At 46.6% G+C, this 18385-nt stretch overlaps 1 protein-coding gene and 1 pseudogene across 6 annotated transcripts in view; one reads left to right on the forward strand and one right to left on the reverse strand.

Annotated features, from left to right (window-relative positions):
* The first annotated feature begins 392 nt into the window (after positions 1 to 392).
* The window catches only part of Usp4 (ubiquitin specific peptidase 4 (proto-oncogene)), a 45982-nt gene continuing 27989 nt past the window's right edge, over positions 393 to 18385 (forward strand). For 4 of the 6 annotated variants that reach the window (XM_006511696.2, XM_006511699.4, XM_006511700.3 and 1 more), the window contains exons 1-6: positions 393 to 1847; positions 4739 to 4866; positions 10240 to 10370; positions 13924 to 14050; positions 16390 to 16535; positions 16666 to 16727. In XM_006511696.2, the coding sequence (XP_006511759.1) occupies positions 1747 to 1847; positions 4739 to 4866; positions 10240 to 10370; positions 13924 to 14050; positions 16390 to 16535; positions 16666 to 16727 (695 nt within the window). In that variant the 5' untranslated portion in view covers positions 393 to 1746. The remainder of the gene's footprint in view (positions 1848 to 4738; positions 4867 to 10239; positions 10371 to 13923; positions 14051 to 16389; positions 16536 to 16665; positions 16728 to 18385) is intronic. The other 2 variants (NM_001311157.1, NM_011678.2) reach the window with 1 other exon arrangement.
* On the reverse strand, positions 11987 to 12924 carry Rps2-ps11 (ribosomal protein S2, pseudogene 11; annotated as a pseudogene).

Genomic DNA, 18385 nt, shown 5'->3' on the forward strand with positions numbered 1-18385 from the left:
AATCTACTGGGAAGGTGAGGGAATTGGGGGTTCGTTTGTTTTGTATTAGTTTTTTGAAGGACATGCTTTCCTATCCGCCAAGAAACTGTTTTACTTGCCTTACTGTTAAGAACAGGATTTGTGCCAGGTGTGGTGGTGCACACCTTTAACCACAGCAGGAGGCAGAGGCAGGCGGATTTCTGAGTTCAAGGTCAGTCTGGTCTACAGAGTGAGTTCCAGGACAGCCAGGGCTACACAGAGAAACCCTGTCTCGAAAAAAAAAAAACCGAAACAAAACAGGATTTGCCTGAAAAGCAAAAGCTCACCAGTTGCCCGGGCATCTCCACAGATGGCTTTCTACCATGCTTTTAAACCTGTTCCAGAGCAAGATTTTCAAGACTTGCAATCTTTTCTTTTTCTTCTTCTTCTTCTTCTTCTTCTTCTTCTTCTTCTTCTTCTTCTTCTTCTCCTTCTCCTTCTCCTTCTCCTTCTCCTTCTCCTTCTCCTTCTCCTCCTCCTCCTCCTCCTCCTCCTCCTCCTCCTCCTCCTCCTCCTCCTTCTCCTTTTCTCCTTCTCCTTCTCCTTTTCCTTCTTCTCCTCCTCCTCCTTCTTCTCCTCCTTCTCCTCCTCCTTCTCCTCCTTCTCCTTCTTCTTCTTCTTCTTCTTCTTCTCCTCAAGACAGGGTTTCTTGTAGCCTTGGTTGTCCTAAAATTCTCTCTGTAGACCAGGCTGGCTTCGAATTCAGAGATCTGCCTACCTCTGCCTCCTGAGTGCTGGGTTAAAAGCCTGTGCCATCACCGCCCGGAAGAAAACGGAATCATTGTTTCAGGAAAAAATTAAGATGCCTGGACCTCTGTCGGCTTCGGTGGTTGCTACTCTCTCCTTGACCTGGATGGCTGACAGGATACAAAGTTGTTTAAGACAACTTTGTTTTTTGCGTCTATTTATGACTTTATTTTTGTTTTTTGCAGGTGTGGTGATGTATGCTTTTAATCCCAGCACTCTGGAGAAAAGGGCAAATGGGCCTAAATTCGAGACTAGCCTAGATTACATAAACAGCTCCAGGACAGCAGCTAGAAGAAACCTGTCCCAAACAAACAACAAATTTCACTATTGTGTGCCTGTTTGGCGAACGCGTGCCACAGTGTCTGTGTCGAGAACAAAGGACAACTTTAAAGAGTCAGTTTTCTTTTTCCACTTTTACACGGGTTCTGGGGATCAAACCCAGTTGTCACCCACGTAGCCATCGCGCCGGCCCTTGTTTGAAACAACTATTAATGGCTGGACCACACCGGACAGTCCAGATCTCAATGCGTCCGTGTGCACTTGGCTACAGGGGCTGCCGAGGCAGTAAATTCAATCTCGCATTTAGGCAGTCTTGCTGAAAGCCGCATGGAACCGAGTGGAAACAAGAAAAGCAAGCGGCAGGCTCCTCCTGCACGGATTTAGCATCAGGCTAACCTCACAGGCCAGGATGGAGCGAGTGACTGATGGGTCGAGGGCGGGCCAGCAGTCAGATCGCAGGAGCCGCTCAGACACGGGTGGATGTGGCCGCCGCCTCTGGGCGTCCAGCCTGCTTCTGTCCGCTTCGGCTCCGGAGGGGGCGGGGGGGGGTTAACAGCGCGTGGGGGCGGGGAGAAGAGGCGAAAGTCGACGGCGGTGCCGGGCGCGCGCACGTGCGTGGTTACGTGCGTGCGTGGGCGCGGCCCATAGCACGCCGTGCGCTAGGCGGATGTCCGGGCCGGCTGGGCCGGGGCGGCGGACGAGATGGCGGAAGGCCGGGGCAGCCGTGAGCGACCGGATGTGGAGACCCAGAAGACGGAGCTCGGAGCCTTGATGGGGACCACGCTCCAACGTGGGGCGCAGTGGTGAGCGTCCGCCCTGCCCTCCTGCGGCGCAGAGCGTCTAGCCGGCTCGCTGGCCCTCAGGCCGGACCTCTGTCCTCAGTTTTAGGTGGAGGCGGGCCGGGGGCGGTGCCTGGAGTCTGAAAGAGTGGCTTGACAGCGGCCGCTGATGAAAGAAACCCCGGGATCAGCTGGGGGACAGCGCTGACAGGCGTGGGGTTTGTCCCGGTCCATTCGGATTCACAGTAGTCTTGGACCGGCGGGGACAGGGGGTGTAGAATATAGAAAAGGGGGCGCGCTGGGGTCGGCGGGAGCGGGAAGGTGGGGGAAAGCACTTAACCACCGAAGACTTGGGCGCTTGATGGTGACCTTGGTGGGGGAAGTTTCCACCCCTTACACACCTCCGATCCTTAACAATTAAAACCTCGGTAGCAATTTGTGGCTTAGGACGCTCCTGGCGTGGAGAGAGGATCCGAAGTGGATACTTTGTAACTTGTAAACTGTGATACTTTGTAACTTGTAAACCGTGGGACAGGATTCAAAGCCAAAAACTAGAAGCCAGTTGTCAGATGGTCCGGGACAATTGTAGCAGTAGTTAGATGTAAGAGTGGGAGGGGAGGGGAAGGGAGGGGAGCTTGACTCCTGGAGCAAAATAGAAGATCGAAAGTTACAAGACTTTGCCAGGCACGCTGGCATATGCTTTATTGGTTTGCAGGAGCAGAGGCTGTAGGATTGCTGTAGGTTCAGGGCTGGTCTCATACAGTGAGCAGCACCCCCCCCCCAAAAAAAAAGTTCCAGGTTTACTAGAGCAGATTCAAATATGAGGCCTCTTAAGAGATTGTTAACTAGAAGGGATTGTACTCCCCAGTCGGGGAGAAATGCCTGGGTGGTGCTGCTGTGTAGGAGTCAAATAATAGGGTAGGTTTCTCATTGATTATGACCAATATGAGGACTGAAAAAGAGAACAGAACTTATGTGTTTGGGGTGTGGTCTAGGTGTAGTTTATGGTGTTTAAATTGAGCCAGTGAAAGGCCAGACAAATAGAGAGAGGTACTTTAGAAATTCTGCAAAGGGATGACACAGAAAGAATATTCAGGTTGGTCTGGATGCTCATGCCTGTAGTCTTAGTCCTGGAGGAGTATTGCTGCCAAATTTCAGGGCCAACCTCAGTGACATAGTAAAAGCCTTGTCTCAAAAAAAAAAAAAAAATGGTGGTGGGTAATGTGATTAATAACTTAGTAACATAGTTTTACTTGTAGAAAGAGTCCATTTGAAATGATTGCTCATGGGCTGGTGAGACTGCTCAGCATCTGAGAACTTAGATTATTCTTGCAGTGCCTGAGTCTGAGGCCCAGCACTCGGGTTTGGTGCCTCCCTGCCATCTGTAACTCAAGCTCCAGCTCCAGGGATAGCAACTCCCCTGACCTCCGTGGGCACTGGGAGTCATGCTCAAACTCAGGCACATAACCAAAGCATAATTAAAAAGAAAAACTCAGCCCAGGAGCGGTGGCACACATCTTTAGTCCCAGCGCTTGGGAGGCAGAGGCAGGTGGATCTCAGAGTTTGAGGCCAGCTCAGTCTACAGACAGGACAGACAGAGAAACCATGTTTCGAAAAACTGAAATAAATTAAATCCTAACTAGGCATAGTGTCACACAACTTTAATCCCAGCCTCTGGGAGGCATACACAGGTGGATCTCTCTAGTTCAAGGCTATCCTGGGCTACATACTGAGGGTGCACCTCCCCCCCCCCCCCCGCCATCTCCAAAGTTAATTAGTTTTAAAATTCTTTCAATAATCGTTTATGGTTTTGGTTGTTTGTTTCTGAGACAAGGTCTCCCTGTGGCCCCTACTGGTTTGGAACTTGAGATGTAGCCAGGCTGGCCACAGACTTGCAGACTCTTCTGCATCTGCCTCCTGTGTGCTGGGATTACAGATAAGTGATCGCAGTGTCTTGTGTGTGAGAGAGAAAGAGACAGGCAGAGAGAGAGGGGGGGGAGGGAGAGGAATATGAGAATGTATGGCACACGCTATGCATGCAGATGCCTATGCAGAATAGAAGAGGCTGTTGGATTTCCTGGAGCTAGAGTTGTGCATACCATACATGGGTGCTAGGAACCAAACTTGAGTCCTTTGGCAGAGCACAAGACTCTCTTAACCTCTGAATTATCTTTCCAGTCCCTTGTTCATTTTTTTTCAGACGTGGTCATATTAGGTAACCTTGACTGGTCTGGAATTCCCTATGTAGACCAAGCTGGACTGGAACTCATAGACATCCAAGTGTCTATGCCTCCTGAGTGCTGGGATGTAAAGGCCAGCATGTGCTAGCATGTGTAGCTTTGTTTTGTCTTTTACAGATAGGGTCTCTTGTAGCCCAAGGGAGGGAACCTCAAGCTTACTGTGCAGGGTAGATTGACCTTTTTGCCTGGACCTCACAGATGCTGGAATCATAGATGTGGGTCACCACAAACTTCCTCTACTTATTCTCTTAGCAGTCATTTTTCTTAGTGAATACCTGGCATAGATTAGGCCCTCTCTGCCATGTGGGGCTAACTTCTGTTCTTGATATTAGGAGTGTGATTTTAGTCGACAGTGGCGGTAATGCACACTTCTAGTACCAGCACTCAGGAGGCAGTGGCAGGCAGATCTCTGCATTTGAGGTTAGCCTGGTCTACAGAGCAAGTTCTAGGACAGCCAGGGCTACACAGAGAAACCCTATCTTGAAAAGCTCCCCTCCCCCCAAACGTGATTTTGTGAGAATTGTATATTACCTTGGTGAGAAGACCATAAGGAGCTTAAGGTAGGTGTCTAAAGATGAAAATTAAAGGAGAGCTGCAAAACATAATGCTTTGGGTTTTTAAAACTGTGTTTCTTTATTCAGCTGTATTTTATATGTAGCTGCTATTTCTCCCTAGGTATCTTATTGACAGCCGGTGGTTCAAGCAGTGGAAGAAGTATGTGGGCTTTGACAGCTGGGACATGTACAATGTCGGGGAGCATAACCTGTTTCCTGGACCTATTGACAACTCCGGACTCTTCTCAGGTGGAGTATGCTCAGTTTTCTACTGTAGTTCTCATGGGCCAGTCAGGGGCTGCGTGTATCTCTACCATGGTCCTCATGAGTGTGAAACTTTCATAATGTGAAGACATAGACGTGTTCCTTTACATCTGTAGTAGACGTCTTTGCAGATTATTAGGGAAAAGTCAAGTAGTTATTTTGCCCTAAACAACTACTTCTAGCAGAAGCATGCCTTTTTTGTTACCGTTCTGTTGCTGTGAAGAGACACTATGAACATGGCAACTTATAAAGAGTCACTTAATTGGGGGCTGGCTTACAGTTTCAGCAAGTTAGTTCAGGATTATCGTGGTGGAAAGAGTTTGGTACCAGCAGGTGAGTGTGGCACTAAGAAGTAGCTGAGGGAGGCTGGTGAGCTGGCTCAGTGGTTAAGAGCACCGACTGCTCTTCCAAAGGTCCTGAATTCAAATTCCAGCAACCACATGGTGGCTCACAACCATCCATAACGGAATCTGATGCTCTCTTCTGGAGTGTCTGAAGACACACTAGAGACAGACAGAGCTAGGTGAGGGTTTATGAAACCTCAAGACCACCCTTCAGTGACACACCTCTTTCAGCAAGGCCACACCCCTCCTTATCCTTCCCAAACAGTACTACCATTGGGAACCAAAGATTCAAACACGCGAGCTTAAATGGCCCATCCTCATTCGAACGGCCACATTTTATAGCATACTAATGTTTTTTTCATATTTTTATTTTTACTGTATATGTGCACAATGTAGGATGTGTATGATGTGTGTGCCAGTGAGTCACTGTGTATGTTAAGGCCAAAGTATAGCTTTCTGCAGTTGGTTCTCAGAAGACATCTTACCTGTCTACCTCGTAACGTTTTGTCTCTACTTTCTGTTTTTTAATTGTGTGTATGGATGTGGATCTGAATGAGCTGTGCATGTGAAGTGCAGTTCCTGGGGATCCAGAAGGGAATTTAGGCTCCCCTGGAGCAGTAGGTTGTGAGCTGCTCCGCAGAGGTGCCTAGACCCGCACTTGGTCCTCTGCAGGAGCAACGGTGCTCGTCCTTGCTGAACTGCCTTGCTGGCCCCTTAGTTTTCTTTTTCTTTTTTAGGTTTTTGGATTTGTATGTAAACAAGAAAGAAGAATAGTCATTTTAGATTGCGCCTATAGTCTGAAAACTGGGAATCATGCCCTCCCCTTTTCTTTCATTGCTGTGATCAAATTCAGTATATCCAGTAATTGGTCTGGGCATTGATGCTGTTTTTCTGTTTTGTTTTGGTTTTTGATTTTGTTTTCAAGAAGAGGGTCTCTCTGCATAGCCCTGAATGCCCTAGCACTAAGTATATAGACCAGGCTGCCCTTGAACACACAGAGATCTGCCTGCCTCTGCCTCCCCAGTGCTGGGATTAAAGGTGTGTGCCACTACACTTAGCTGTACCCACAAAATGTTGATACCTGTGAAGTAGGACAAATTGCATGCATATTAAACGTCATCAGGCCTCTCTGTACCGACTGTTTATAGTAGGAATAGCGTAAGGAGAGGTAGAAGGTCAGTAGAGTTGTGGCTTCTGACCTCGGCGCTGTCCTGTTAAGTGTGTCAGCAGAAGTGATGGATGATGGATCCTGTGACTGTGAGGTCAGCTTCCCCAAATGCTCACTCCTGTACCTGTGTCCAGAATCTGCCAGAGGCAGGCAGGCAGGCAGGCAGGCAGGCAGGCAGGCGTGTATTCATACACTTAATATATTCCTGTGTGTGTGCGAGTGTGCTCATGAGTGTTCTCTGGTGTTTATGTGGTGTGCATGTGGAGGTCAGAGTGCTGCTGATGGAAGGTGTTTCTTTCCTCTTACCCTGTGGGATCCATCATCTAGGGACCAACTCATGTCCTCAGGCTTGGCAGTAAATGCCGCTACCTGTGGAGCCGTTTCTCCAGCTCCCTCCATTTCTGTTGGATTTTGCTCAGGCAGTGTCTTCCCCGTGTTGCCCTGGCTGGCCTTGCAGTTGAGTTAATCCTCCTGCAGTTGCCTCCTTTGTGTTGGAGTTTCAGGAGTGTGCCACTACAACTATACTCTTGCTTTATTTTACAGATAGAGTTTTGCTGTGTTCCTTCAAACTTGCTATGTAGCGTAAGCTGACATTGAAATCACTGCCTTCCTGTCTTAGCCTCCCAAGTTATGAAATTAAAGTCTTGTGCCATTGAGTCTGGCTTTCAGGTTTTTATTAATCTTACATTTTTCTAGGTTAAAAATGTATCTGTTTGTGTGTGAGACAGGGTGAGTGCTTGTGTGCATGGCGTGGTCCAGGGTGTGGATTTAAGGACAACGTCTCTGTCTCTTCTGCAGTGTGGGTTCTGGGGATCACACTCATGTGGTTCTGCTTGGTAGCAGGTGTCATTACCTGCTGAGCTGCCTCACCAGCCCTTGTTTTTTTCAACACAGGATCTGAGTTAAGGATCTGGGGTTGGCCTCAATTTGTGTTGCTCTTTGTTTCAAGTGCTAGGCTCACAGGGACCTGCTGCCAGGCATGGCTATTCCATGATGGGTTTAATTTTATTTTAGATATGGTCTCACTATGTAGACCGGGTTGGCCTTTAACTCACAGAGGTCCTCCTACTTCTGCCTCCTCAGTGCTGAGATTAAAGCCATGCCCTATGCTCTACCTACTGGCCTGTTTATTTTTATTTTTACTTGTTTGGAGTTTTTATTTGCTTCTTTTGTTTTGAGGTGTGATCTTGTATCATTCAGGCTGGCCTTAAACTACAATGTAGCTGAGGTTGACCTTGAACTCATGTACTTCTTGAATTTACTTCCCAGATGCTCAGGAAGATAATTCTATTTGTTAACGTACTTATTTTGAGGCAGGGTCTTGGTATACAACTTGGATACATAGCAAGTTTGTAGCTCAACCTGGTCCAGAACTACATGTATACCCCAGTTAAGTCTTGAATTTATAGTCTTTCTAACTATAGTGCTGGGATTGCAAATGTCCCCCATAATGTCTGGTTAAGAGGAACATTTTTTGTTTTCTTATTTGTTGTTTCATGGTGACAGTGGCAGTGTGTTGGTGGAGGGGAAGGGGTGGTGCTGGTGCTGGTGCTGGTGGTGTTGGTTGAGAGTTTCTCTCTACTGCCTGTGCTGGCCTGAGAATTGACCAGTCTATTTCAGCCTTCCAGAGCCTGTGGGGTTCTAGGTCTGAGCATCATGGTGTGGGAATGACTGCTTGACAGATGTATTCAGCAGGAAACAGGCCTGTCACCTGCAGAGCAGCCCTTCTTATTTCCACCTGTCTACTGAATTGGACAGTTTTTTAGGTTTTGCTTTGAAGCCTGACGTAGGCTAGGCCGGGTACACGTGAAGTAGGTCAGACTGTAGGTCTACATCAAGCATCTCTGTACTGACTTCAGACCAGAGACAGTCAGAGACAGCGCTTCAGGAGAGTCACCTCCAACCTCCTTGTTCCCAGTCCTCAAACTCCTTCTGTAGCTGACACCCTAGCAGCACCTGGTCCTCCTGTCCCGTCTGCTAGGCACAGGGTTAACAGATGTATACTACCACCATGCCTGTCATCTTCTCCTTTTTTTTTCTTTTTTTTTTTTGGTTTTTCGAGACGGGGTTTCTCTGTGTAGCTCTGGCTGTCCTGGAACTCACTCTGTAGACCAGGCTGGCCGCCAACTCAGAAATCCGCCTGCCTCTGCCTCCCGAGTTCTGGGATTAAAGGCGTGCGCCACCATGCCCGGCTTTTTCTTCTTGAGACAAGATGTTACAATATAGACCTGGCTGGTCTGGAACTCGACAGGGATGCACCAGCCTCTACCTTCTGAGTGCAGGAATCAAGTGTGTGTGCTATCACACCTGGTTTCTATTTAAAAAAAAAAAAAAATCATCTGCCTTGGGTTACAGCTGAGTTGCACCTTCACGGGTACTTTCTTGTCTACACTGGTCTGAGATCAGTGACTTCTGTCATCCTCAGTGTGGGTGTTGATAAACAGGCTTAGCAGGGAGTACACTTTGTGGCTGACAGGTGATGAATCTTGTTGGATTTTCCGCTGAGTGTTTCATATACCTTTGTGATGGGTGTAAAATGCATGTTCAACATGTTACATATTTACTTTCCATTCCACACAGTGTCCATGAGAACTCTTTTTTTTTTTTAAAGGTTATTTGTTTTATGTATATGAGTACACTGAAGCTGTCTTCAGACACACCAGAAGAGGGAATCAAATCCCATTACAGATGGTTGTGAGCCACCATGAGGTTGCTGGGAATTGAACTGAGGGCTGTGGGCATGGTTGCTTGGGAAGAAAATACCCTACCCACCCCCACCCCTCACCCCCCTCCCAGCCCTCAGCACCTCATTCATTTGCCTTCTTAGTAAATGTTTCATGTGTAGATGGGGTCTGAGTTCAAGCACTATCAATAGGATTGCTATTATAAGTATTTATAATTATTAGCCATTGTACTCTCTTCTTCAGGACAGCCAGGGCTACACAGAGAAACCCTGTCTTGAAAAACAAAGCCAAACAAAAACCTATTCTTATTGAACTCAAGTTCATGGATTTGGCAGCAAGTACCTTTACCTGCTGAGCCATCTCCCCGGCTCATTTTCCCTCCAGTCTCCTTCCTGTCATCTCTGCAGTGGAGGCAGGAAGATCAGAAATTAAAGGTCATCTTTGGCTGTGTAGAATTCAAGGTCACGCTGTACTGCATGTGACCCTCAAAACAGACGACAAAAATGAGAAGGGGGCAAGTAGGGCAGGGGATTTGGGAGGGCTTGGGGAAAGGCAAAAAATATGGCTAAAATATAGCTCAATAAATTTTATTTTAGAATTACTTTTTACCCCTATATATCCTTGGCTGTCCTGGAGCTCCTACATAGACCAGGCTGACTCTAAATTCACAAAAATCCACCTACCACTGCCTCCCAAGTCCTCAGATTAAAGGGTGCACCACCATGTTCACCTTCAATACATTTGACTTCAGAAGAAGAAAATGAACAGAGAGGCTCCTTTCCTCTCCATCCTTCCTCCTTGTTCTTTTTGACATGGAGTCTAGCTGTGTTGCCCAAGCTGACCTTGAACTTCGGGGCTTAACCTATTCCTCCTCAGCTTCCTGCGTAGTGGAGACTATGAGGATGAACCACGGACTCCAGCTCACTTTTCTCTCATTATAGAAGAGATACAAGTTCCTCATAGAACAAGACTCAGGATAAAGAGTGGGCAGGTCTGCTTTGTTTTGTAGCCAGTGACAGTGTTTTGGAATATTGTGCTTGTTCCTGTTGAATCTTTTCTTATGAAAAATACATAAGAATCTTGTTTCAAAAAACAAGCAACCAAACAAAAAGAAACTTCTGGGGAAAAGAAAAATGAGATCTGCCCTGATTTCCTTTTTCAGATCCTGAGAGTCAGACCTTGAAGGAGCACTTAATCGATGAGCTGGACTATGTGCTGGTCCCAGCCGAAGCCTGGAATAAATTGCTGAATTGGTATGGCTGTGTGGAGGGCCAGCAGCCTATTGTCAGAAAAGTGAGTTGACAAGTTGTTAGACCTGCTAGGTGTGTATGTGAGTTCTCCTTGGGTACACTGACTTCTCTTTATTTCCCGGGAGGATGAAAACGGTTACATGGTTGAAAATGAAGCAGGTGAGACTTTGTAATGTTTTTGGATTTTGGTTTGTTTTTGTTTTTGAAACAGGGTTTTTCTGAGTATCCCTTACTAGTAAGTAGTTCTGGAACTTTCTATGTAGCCCAAACCAGCCTCAAACTCAGAGATCCCTAAGTACTGAGATTAAAGATGTACCAGGCTTTAGACCTTGTTTATGTTTCCTGAGACAGGATCTCTGTGTATCCCGGGCTGGTCTTGTTCTGGTCATCTCCTGCCTCTTGTATGCTGGAATTTTGGCCTGAATGACTATTCTACTTCTCTCTGGGATATGAAGTATTTGTGAGTAACTCAGGATGTTCCTAAGTGGCCTCCAAATACAAGAGCTGCCTGCTGGTTTGGAATGCCCATAGTACTTGGAACCCAGCTCTTCAGTTGGGCTGTGTGGACATAATCGAATGCATTGCACCTTGCACCGCTTCCTTTTCCCCAGGACTGGGAGTGAACCTAGGGCCGAATAGAATACATGACTCACTGAGTGTCCTAGCACTGAGCTATATCCAGCCCTCTTTTTTTTTTCTTTGAGATGGTGTTGTACTGAGTTAACCAGGCCAAATTTGAACTCACTTATAGCTCAAGTAGGCCTAGAACTTTGACCATTTTGAGCCTTTTCATTGAGGCTCCTGGATGTTGAGATAACTAGTGTGAGCCACCATGCTTACCTAACAACTTCTCTTTTTCTTTTTCTTTTTCTTTTCTTTTCTTTTCTTTTCTTTTCTTTTCTTTTCTTTTCTTTTCTTTTCTTTCTTTCTTTCTTTCTTTCTTTCTTTCTTTCTTTCTTTCTTTTTAGATTTATTTATTTATTAAAGTACACTGTTGTTGTCTTCAGGCACTCCAGAAGAGGGCGGCAGATCTCATTATGGATGGTTGTGAGCCACCATGTGGTTGCTGGGATTTGAATTCAGGACCTCTGGAAGAAGTCAGTGCTCTTAACCACTGAGCCATCTCTCCAGCCCTCTAACAACTTTTCTAAAGCCATTTCCCCTGTGCTCATGAGTCTGATTGTACTGCTGAGTAGTAAAAACGTAGGTGTTTATATGCATAGGAGAACTTCTCAAGTTCTCACACTGAGACACACAGCTTTGTGCCTTTGGTGGACAGAACACATGAGATCACTGCCTTGTCTCTCAGCTACTAGCTTTTCTTACTAGAAAGGAATCATAAAAGCCCATTCAGGACTGCTGATACATAGACAATACATACATTTCCATGTTGCTTGGGGGGTATGCTCTCCTCAGTATGACAGAGCTTCATCCTTGTCTGTCTGTCTGTCTGTCTGTCTGTCTCTCTCTCTCTCTCTCTCTCTGCTTTGCTTATTTTTCAAGACAGAGTTTCTCTGTATAATCCTGGCTGTCCTGAAATTCAGTGTATAAACCAGGCTAACCTCAAATTCAGGATCCACCTGCCTCTGCCTCCTGAGGACTGGGATTAAAGTTGTGGGGCACCACTGTCTGGTAAGAGCTGCATTTTTTTTTTTTTTAAGCAGACTTAATTCTTTTATTTTTCTTGTATAAAAACCCTTATGTGGTAGCCACAGCTGGAGCCTGGGTCCTCTGAACAGAGACTCTGGTGTGGGTTTTCACAAGATGATCAGTGAATTCCTGATAAGGAGACTTGGTGAAGACAGTCTCTTTCCAGAGGTCGGGGGTCAGGTAGCTGTAAGTCTTGGAGATGGCATCAAAGGTGGCCTTAGCAAAGTTGCCCAGGGTGGCAGCGCAGCCTCTGGCTGAAGTGTAGCAGTCATCTATACCGGCCATCATCAGGAGCTTCTTGGGCACAGGAGCAGAGACAATGCCAGTGCCTGTGGGGGCAGGGATGAGATGCACCAGCACAGAGCCACAGCAGCCTGTCACATTGCATGGAACAGTGTGGGGCTTGCCAATCTTGTTCCCCCAGTAGCCTCTCCTCATAGGGACAATGGAAAGCTTGGCCAAGATGATGGCCCCTCGGATGGCAGTGGCAACCTCCTTGGAGCACTTAACACCAAGACCAACGTGACCGTTGTGTCCCCAATAGTGACGAAAGCCTTGAACCTGGTCCGCTGGCCAGCCTGAGTCTGCTTCTGCACTGGCATGATTTTCAGAACCTCATCCTTTAGGGACGCACCCAGGAAGAAGTCAATGATCTCAGACTCCTTAATAGGCAGGAAGAACAGGTAGATCTCCTCCAAGGACTTGATCTTCATGTCCTTAACCAGGCGGCCCAGCTTGGTGACGGGGATCCACTCCTTGTCTTCAGCTTTACCTCCACGAGCCCCGGGGCCTTGACCACGGCCTCGGCCATGACCACGGCCCCTAAGACCGCTGCCGAATCCTCCGCGGAAGCCACCGCGGCCTCCTAATCCTGGGCCCCGGGTCCTCCGGGCCCTCTCGCTGCACCGGCGTCATCCACCATTTGGTGTTTTCCCGAAGAAGAAGAAACAAGAGCTGTGTTCTTAAGGAGTCATTATTTCAAATCAGAACCACCATGACTACCAACCCACCTGCTCCCTTTTAAAAAAACTGTTTCATGTAGTCTAGGATGGCTTTAAAGTTACTGTATAGTTCAGGCCGACCTTGAACTCTTTATCCTTCTGCCTCAATATACCTTGAGTTGAAATTAGTCTTGTGTCACCATGCAAGGCTTTAGAACTCTTTGTTTTTGTTTTTGTTTTTTTGACAGTTTGAAACCCTTAAGAGTGCTAAGGAATCAGCATTGTGGGCGTACAGCCTTCTTCAGAGGTCTGCAAATGCTGTCAGTGTAGAGTGTAAACATTCTGCTGTGGTTTGACAGACTCTGTAAGGGCCAAAGCAAGAGTTTTCTGTTCAAAGCTGACCTTCTGAGACATGTCTTATAGGGCTGGTTTATCCACACAGATCTCTCTGTGGTTCCCTGAAGATATACTTGGTTCTTCATTATAGTAGGAAAAATTGTAACTTCTGGGATATATGCTGATAAAATCAGTCTATACTTTTTTTTTTTTTTGGTTTTTTCGAGACAGGGTTTCTCTGTGTAGCCCTGGCTGTCCTGGAACTCACTCTGTAGACCAGGCTGTCCTCGAACTCAGAAATCCACCTGCCTCTGCCTCCCAAGTGCTAGGATCAAAGGTGTGTGCCATCACTGCCTGGCTATTCAGTCTATACTTTGTAAAATTGAATAAAAATTAGTTTTTCTTAGATCAAATGTAGGGGATACATTTCCTTTAATTCTTGCACTCAGAAGAGGTAGAGTTCTTTGATTTCAAGACCAGTTTAGTCTACATAGTGAGTTCCAAGCCAGTCTACATAGTGAGACCTTATCTCAGAAACAAACAATTCCTGACAGAAGGTTCTTTCTCCTGGGTTCTTTCTCTTTAGCCTTCTGGTGCTGAGCCATGTTGCTTCCAGGACTGTCCAGATGTCCACCACCGCTCCTTCACCTTTGCCTCTCTTGCTTACAGGTTGTGGAGCATGGCCTGTTTGTCAAGCACTGCAAAGTGGAAGTGTATTTGCTGGAGCTGAAGCTCTGTGAGAACAGTGACCCCACCAATGTGCTAAGTTGCCATTTTAGCAAAGCAGACACCATTGGTAAGCAGCTGGCAGGGTTCTGCATGTCTGGTGAAAGTATACAGGGTATTGTAGTTGATGAGAGGGAACCTGTGTTGTTTTCTTTCACTATTGTTACTCATCTGTGGTCTTCAGTCCTGACTTGGAAGTCTTCGTGAGGGAATGTTTATGAGGAACCAGACCTGGGAACTGTGTTCTATAGAACAGTACTTGGGCAAGCAAAATGGCCAGCAAAGTAGCTCAAGCAGGCCTGAACTCTGTATAAAGTCATGCATAACCTTGTATTCCTGATCTCCCTGTCTCCACCTCCTAAGTGCCTGGTTTATATGATCCTAGGGATCGCACTCATGGTCTCAGAACAAAAACCAAACAAAACCAATAAAAGCCTTTACTACTTGAATTGGGCATGGTGTCTAACACCTGTAATCCCAGCACTTGGAGTGCAGAGGCATGAGGATCTGCCAAGAGTTTAAGGCCAGTGTGAGAGCCTATTTCAAAGAGGAAAAAAAGGAAAGGCTAGGAAGATGGTTTAACAGGTAAGGGCCCGCTGTTCGGGCATGAGGAATTGAGTTCAGATCCCTACCATATAGGAAATCCAGGTGTGGTATGTATCTTAAACCTTAGTACTGGGGAACGTGAGACAAGCAGGTAGATTCCTGAAGCTCATTGGTCACCACTCCCAGGTAAATCAATGAACTTTTAGATTCACAGAGAGATCCTGTCTCAGAAAATAAAAGATGGGAAGGGATGGAAAGATACCTAAATATGGCCTCTGGTCCCCACAATGACACCCACCCACACACATGCTTATGCATATACCAGCACTAACAAATCACATACCATACACAGAAGACATAACAGTGGCTGGAGAGATGGTTCAGTGATTAAGAGCACTGGTTATTCTTCCAGAGGAGTTAGACTGAATTTGTAGTATCTACGTGGCAGTTTACAATTGCCTTAGTTACTGTTTAATTCCTGTGAAGAGACACCAAGACCAAGGCAACACTTATAAAAGAAAACATTTCATTGGGGGCTTGCTTACAGTTTTAGAGGATTAGTCCCTGAGCGAGCGTCATGGCAGGAAACACACTGGCGTGGTGCTGCAACAGTATTTTCATACTGATCTGCAGGCTTTCCATACTGACCTCGGAGAGGAGGAGAGAGCATGAGCAGCACAAGGCCTAGTGAGGGCTTTCGAAGCCTCCCAGGGATCCCCTTCTCCAACAGGCCACACTTCCTAATCCTTCCAAACGGTTCCTCTACCTGGGAGCCACACATTCAAAGACATGAACCTATGGGGGCCATTGTCATTCAAACCACCACACTCTCTTTAACTCCAGTCCCATGGACCCACAGCCTCTGGCCTCTTGAGGGTATCAAACACATTTAGTGTACAAACATACATACAGTCAAAAACGCATTTATACATATAAAAATTAATTAAAAAAAAGAAACCCTAACAATCTCAGGGGAGAATGGCTGATTCTGTTTGGGTTGGTTGTTGTTTTGGGGAGCTGGGGGTCAATCTCAGGACCTTTCACTCATGCTGAGCAAGGGCTCTACACTAAACCACATCCTCTGTCCACTCTGCCTAGCACCCACTTTCTTTGAGATGAAGCCTTGCTGTGTAGCTCAGATGACCTCAAACTCATGATCCTGTGCATCATCAAATCCATTGCTAAACCATGGGCTGGGCTGTATGTATCCTGGCTCCGAGGTCACTTTTTCTTCCTTAAAACTTTATTACATCACTCCCCTTCTCTCTCCTTACTCCACCCCTCCCCTGCTCTCTCAGATCTCTCCTGTGGCCTCGCCCACTCCATCTAAAATTGGTGAAATAAACTCAGAAGGTTGTGTGTGTGTGTGTGTGTTTGTCTAACAGTAATGATCATAGAACAAGCTTCTCTTCTTGTTTGTTTTCTGAGACAGAAAGTTGTGTGCCACCACGACCTAGCTTCCAGTTTTCTAACTTTTATGTTACTTTTCTTTCTTTATCTTTTCATCTTTCTTCTTCCCTTCCTCTTTTTTTTTTTGTTTGTTTTTTTGAGTCAGGGTTTCTCTGTGTAGCCCTGGCTGTCCTGGAACTCACTCTGTAGACCAGGTTGGCCTAGAACTCAGAAATCTGCCTGCCTCTGCCTCCCAAGTGCTGGGATTAAAGGTGAGCACCACCACTACCCAGCTTGCCTTAACATGAGTTTTTCCTGACCTGATGACAAACAGAGCCAGCTGTAGTGGCGCATGCCTGTGTGGCAGTAGAAGGAGGGGGAGTTCAAGGCCACCCTCTGGTATTAGTGAATTCTAGGGTTTCTTTAACTTTATTTCTGGAGACAATCCTGAGTGATGTTTTTGCCTGTTCTTAGCAACTATTGAGAAGGAGATGAGGAAGCTCTTCAACATCCCTGCAGAACGTGAAACACGGCTTTGGAACAAATACATGAGCAACACCTATGAGCAGTTGAGCAAGCTAGACAACACTATCCAGGATGCTGGGCTGTACCAGGGTCAGGTAAGCGGGCCCAACCCATGCCCAGACAGGCAACTCTGACTGGGGTGTGTGTCATGAAGGCTTCTGGCAGTAAGCATGTCAGCAGTAGGGTTTGTTGCATTGTGCTCATCTGGTTTCCCCTTTCACTCAGGTGCTAGTAATTGAGCCCCAAAATGAAGATGGCACATGGCCCCGGCAGAGCCTGCAGTCAAAGTAAGTGAGTCTTCTCCCCCATGTACCTGGCTCATAGGTGCAGAGGAAGGGAAGAGGGAAGGCTTGTTCTGAAGTAGGTGGAAAGCCGGTTTCTCATTCCAAAGCCCCAGTTTTTAAGCAGCCTGCTTGACATTCATGCACGAAATAGCTGTCGGGATTCCGTCAGGACAAGAGATGGGGAGGGATCTGATATTGTGGCTCTGTGTGTGTGTGTGTGTGTGTGTGTGTGTGTGTGTGTGTTAAGCTCCTTTATTTTTCTACTTGTAGTTTAGAGGCTTTGAGAAAGGAAGGAGGATTAGGGTGAGGTCTTGGACGACGTAAGGGTGATAGCTTGCTCCTACTCGACTTTTCTGTGGCCTCTTACAGATTACAGCTCAGCTACTAAATTTGGATTCCAAGCACAGTTATGCCAGGAGATATTCATGTGGCTTGTGGAATTGTGCACCTTGCAGTAGAAAGTGATGGCTTTTCTCTAGGATGTAGTGCAGGGAAATAACATGAGTGTTTCCTGACCTGATGACAAACAGAGCCAGCTGTAGTGGCGCATACCTGTGTGGCAGGTAGAAGGAGGGGAGTTCAAGGCCACCCTCTGGTACTTAGTGAATTCTAGGCTAGCCTGATATATAGGAGACCATATCTACAAAACAAACAAACAAAAGCAAACCTGTGGCTGGGATGATGCCTCAGCAGGTCAGTTGCTTGCTATGCAAGCATGAAGACCAGAGTTCACATTCCCAGAACTCACTGTGTTGGGTGAGTGTGATAGCCTGCCTATAATCCTAGTGCACAGGAGCTGGAGGCAGGGATCTCTAGAGCAAGCTGTCCAGCCATTTAGCAGAAATGGTCTCACCCTGTATTCAGAGAGATCTGCCTCAGAAGGTGAAGAGCAGTGAAGGAAGACAACTAACATGAACCTCAGCTTCCACATGTATGTGTACACACATGCACGTTTCCCACATCTATGCATATGCAAAACAAAACAAAACAAAACAAAAGTTTAGTAGAAAACACTGTATTGCCACAAAATGTTTGTCCTTATTACAGAACTTAGACTGCTTTGCAGGTGTGATTAAATTAATTATGTTGAAATCAAGAGACTCTCCAGGTGGACCCATTGTAATCATGAGACTCCCTGGAGGTGAGAGGGAAGCTGGAGAGTCATAGTAGGTATGCAATCAGAAGCAGAGGCGAAGCAGTCAAGTGTGAGAAAAGCTTTACTGACTCAGCCAGGACATGGGAACGAACGCCTCTACAAGGATCTAGGGACTGCTGAGAACTGTAACTGGGACATCTTGACTTGAACTCAGACCTCCTTTGGGTTTTTTTTTTTTTTTGTATATGTGAATGGGCATTTTGCTTGTATGTATATCTGTGTATTATGTGTGTGCCTGGTGCTAGAAGAGGGTATTGGATTCCCTGGCCTGGAGTTGCAGGTGGTTGTAATCGTATGGATGCTGAGTCCTCTGCAGAAGCAGCAAGTGCTCTTGGTCATGGGAGCCTCTCTGCAGCCCTCCTTAGACTTTCACATCTATGCTTTTATGAGAACTCAGCTGGGTTGTCTGAAGCCCCTGACTGAGTGACACCTGTAACAGAACAGTAGGAAACAGTGGGCAAGTGCAAGCTGGACTGCCCCCCTCTTCACCAGAGTGCACAAAGCA

Source organism: Mus musculus, chromosome 9, assembly GCF_000001635.26.
Source record: "Mus musculus strain C57BL/6J chromosome 9, GRCm38.p6 C57BL/6J".
Classification (NCBI taxonomy): Eukaryota; Metazoa; Chordata; class Mammalia; order Rodentia; family Muridae; genus Mus; species Mus musculus.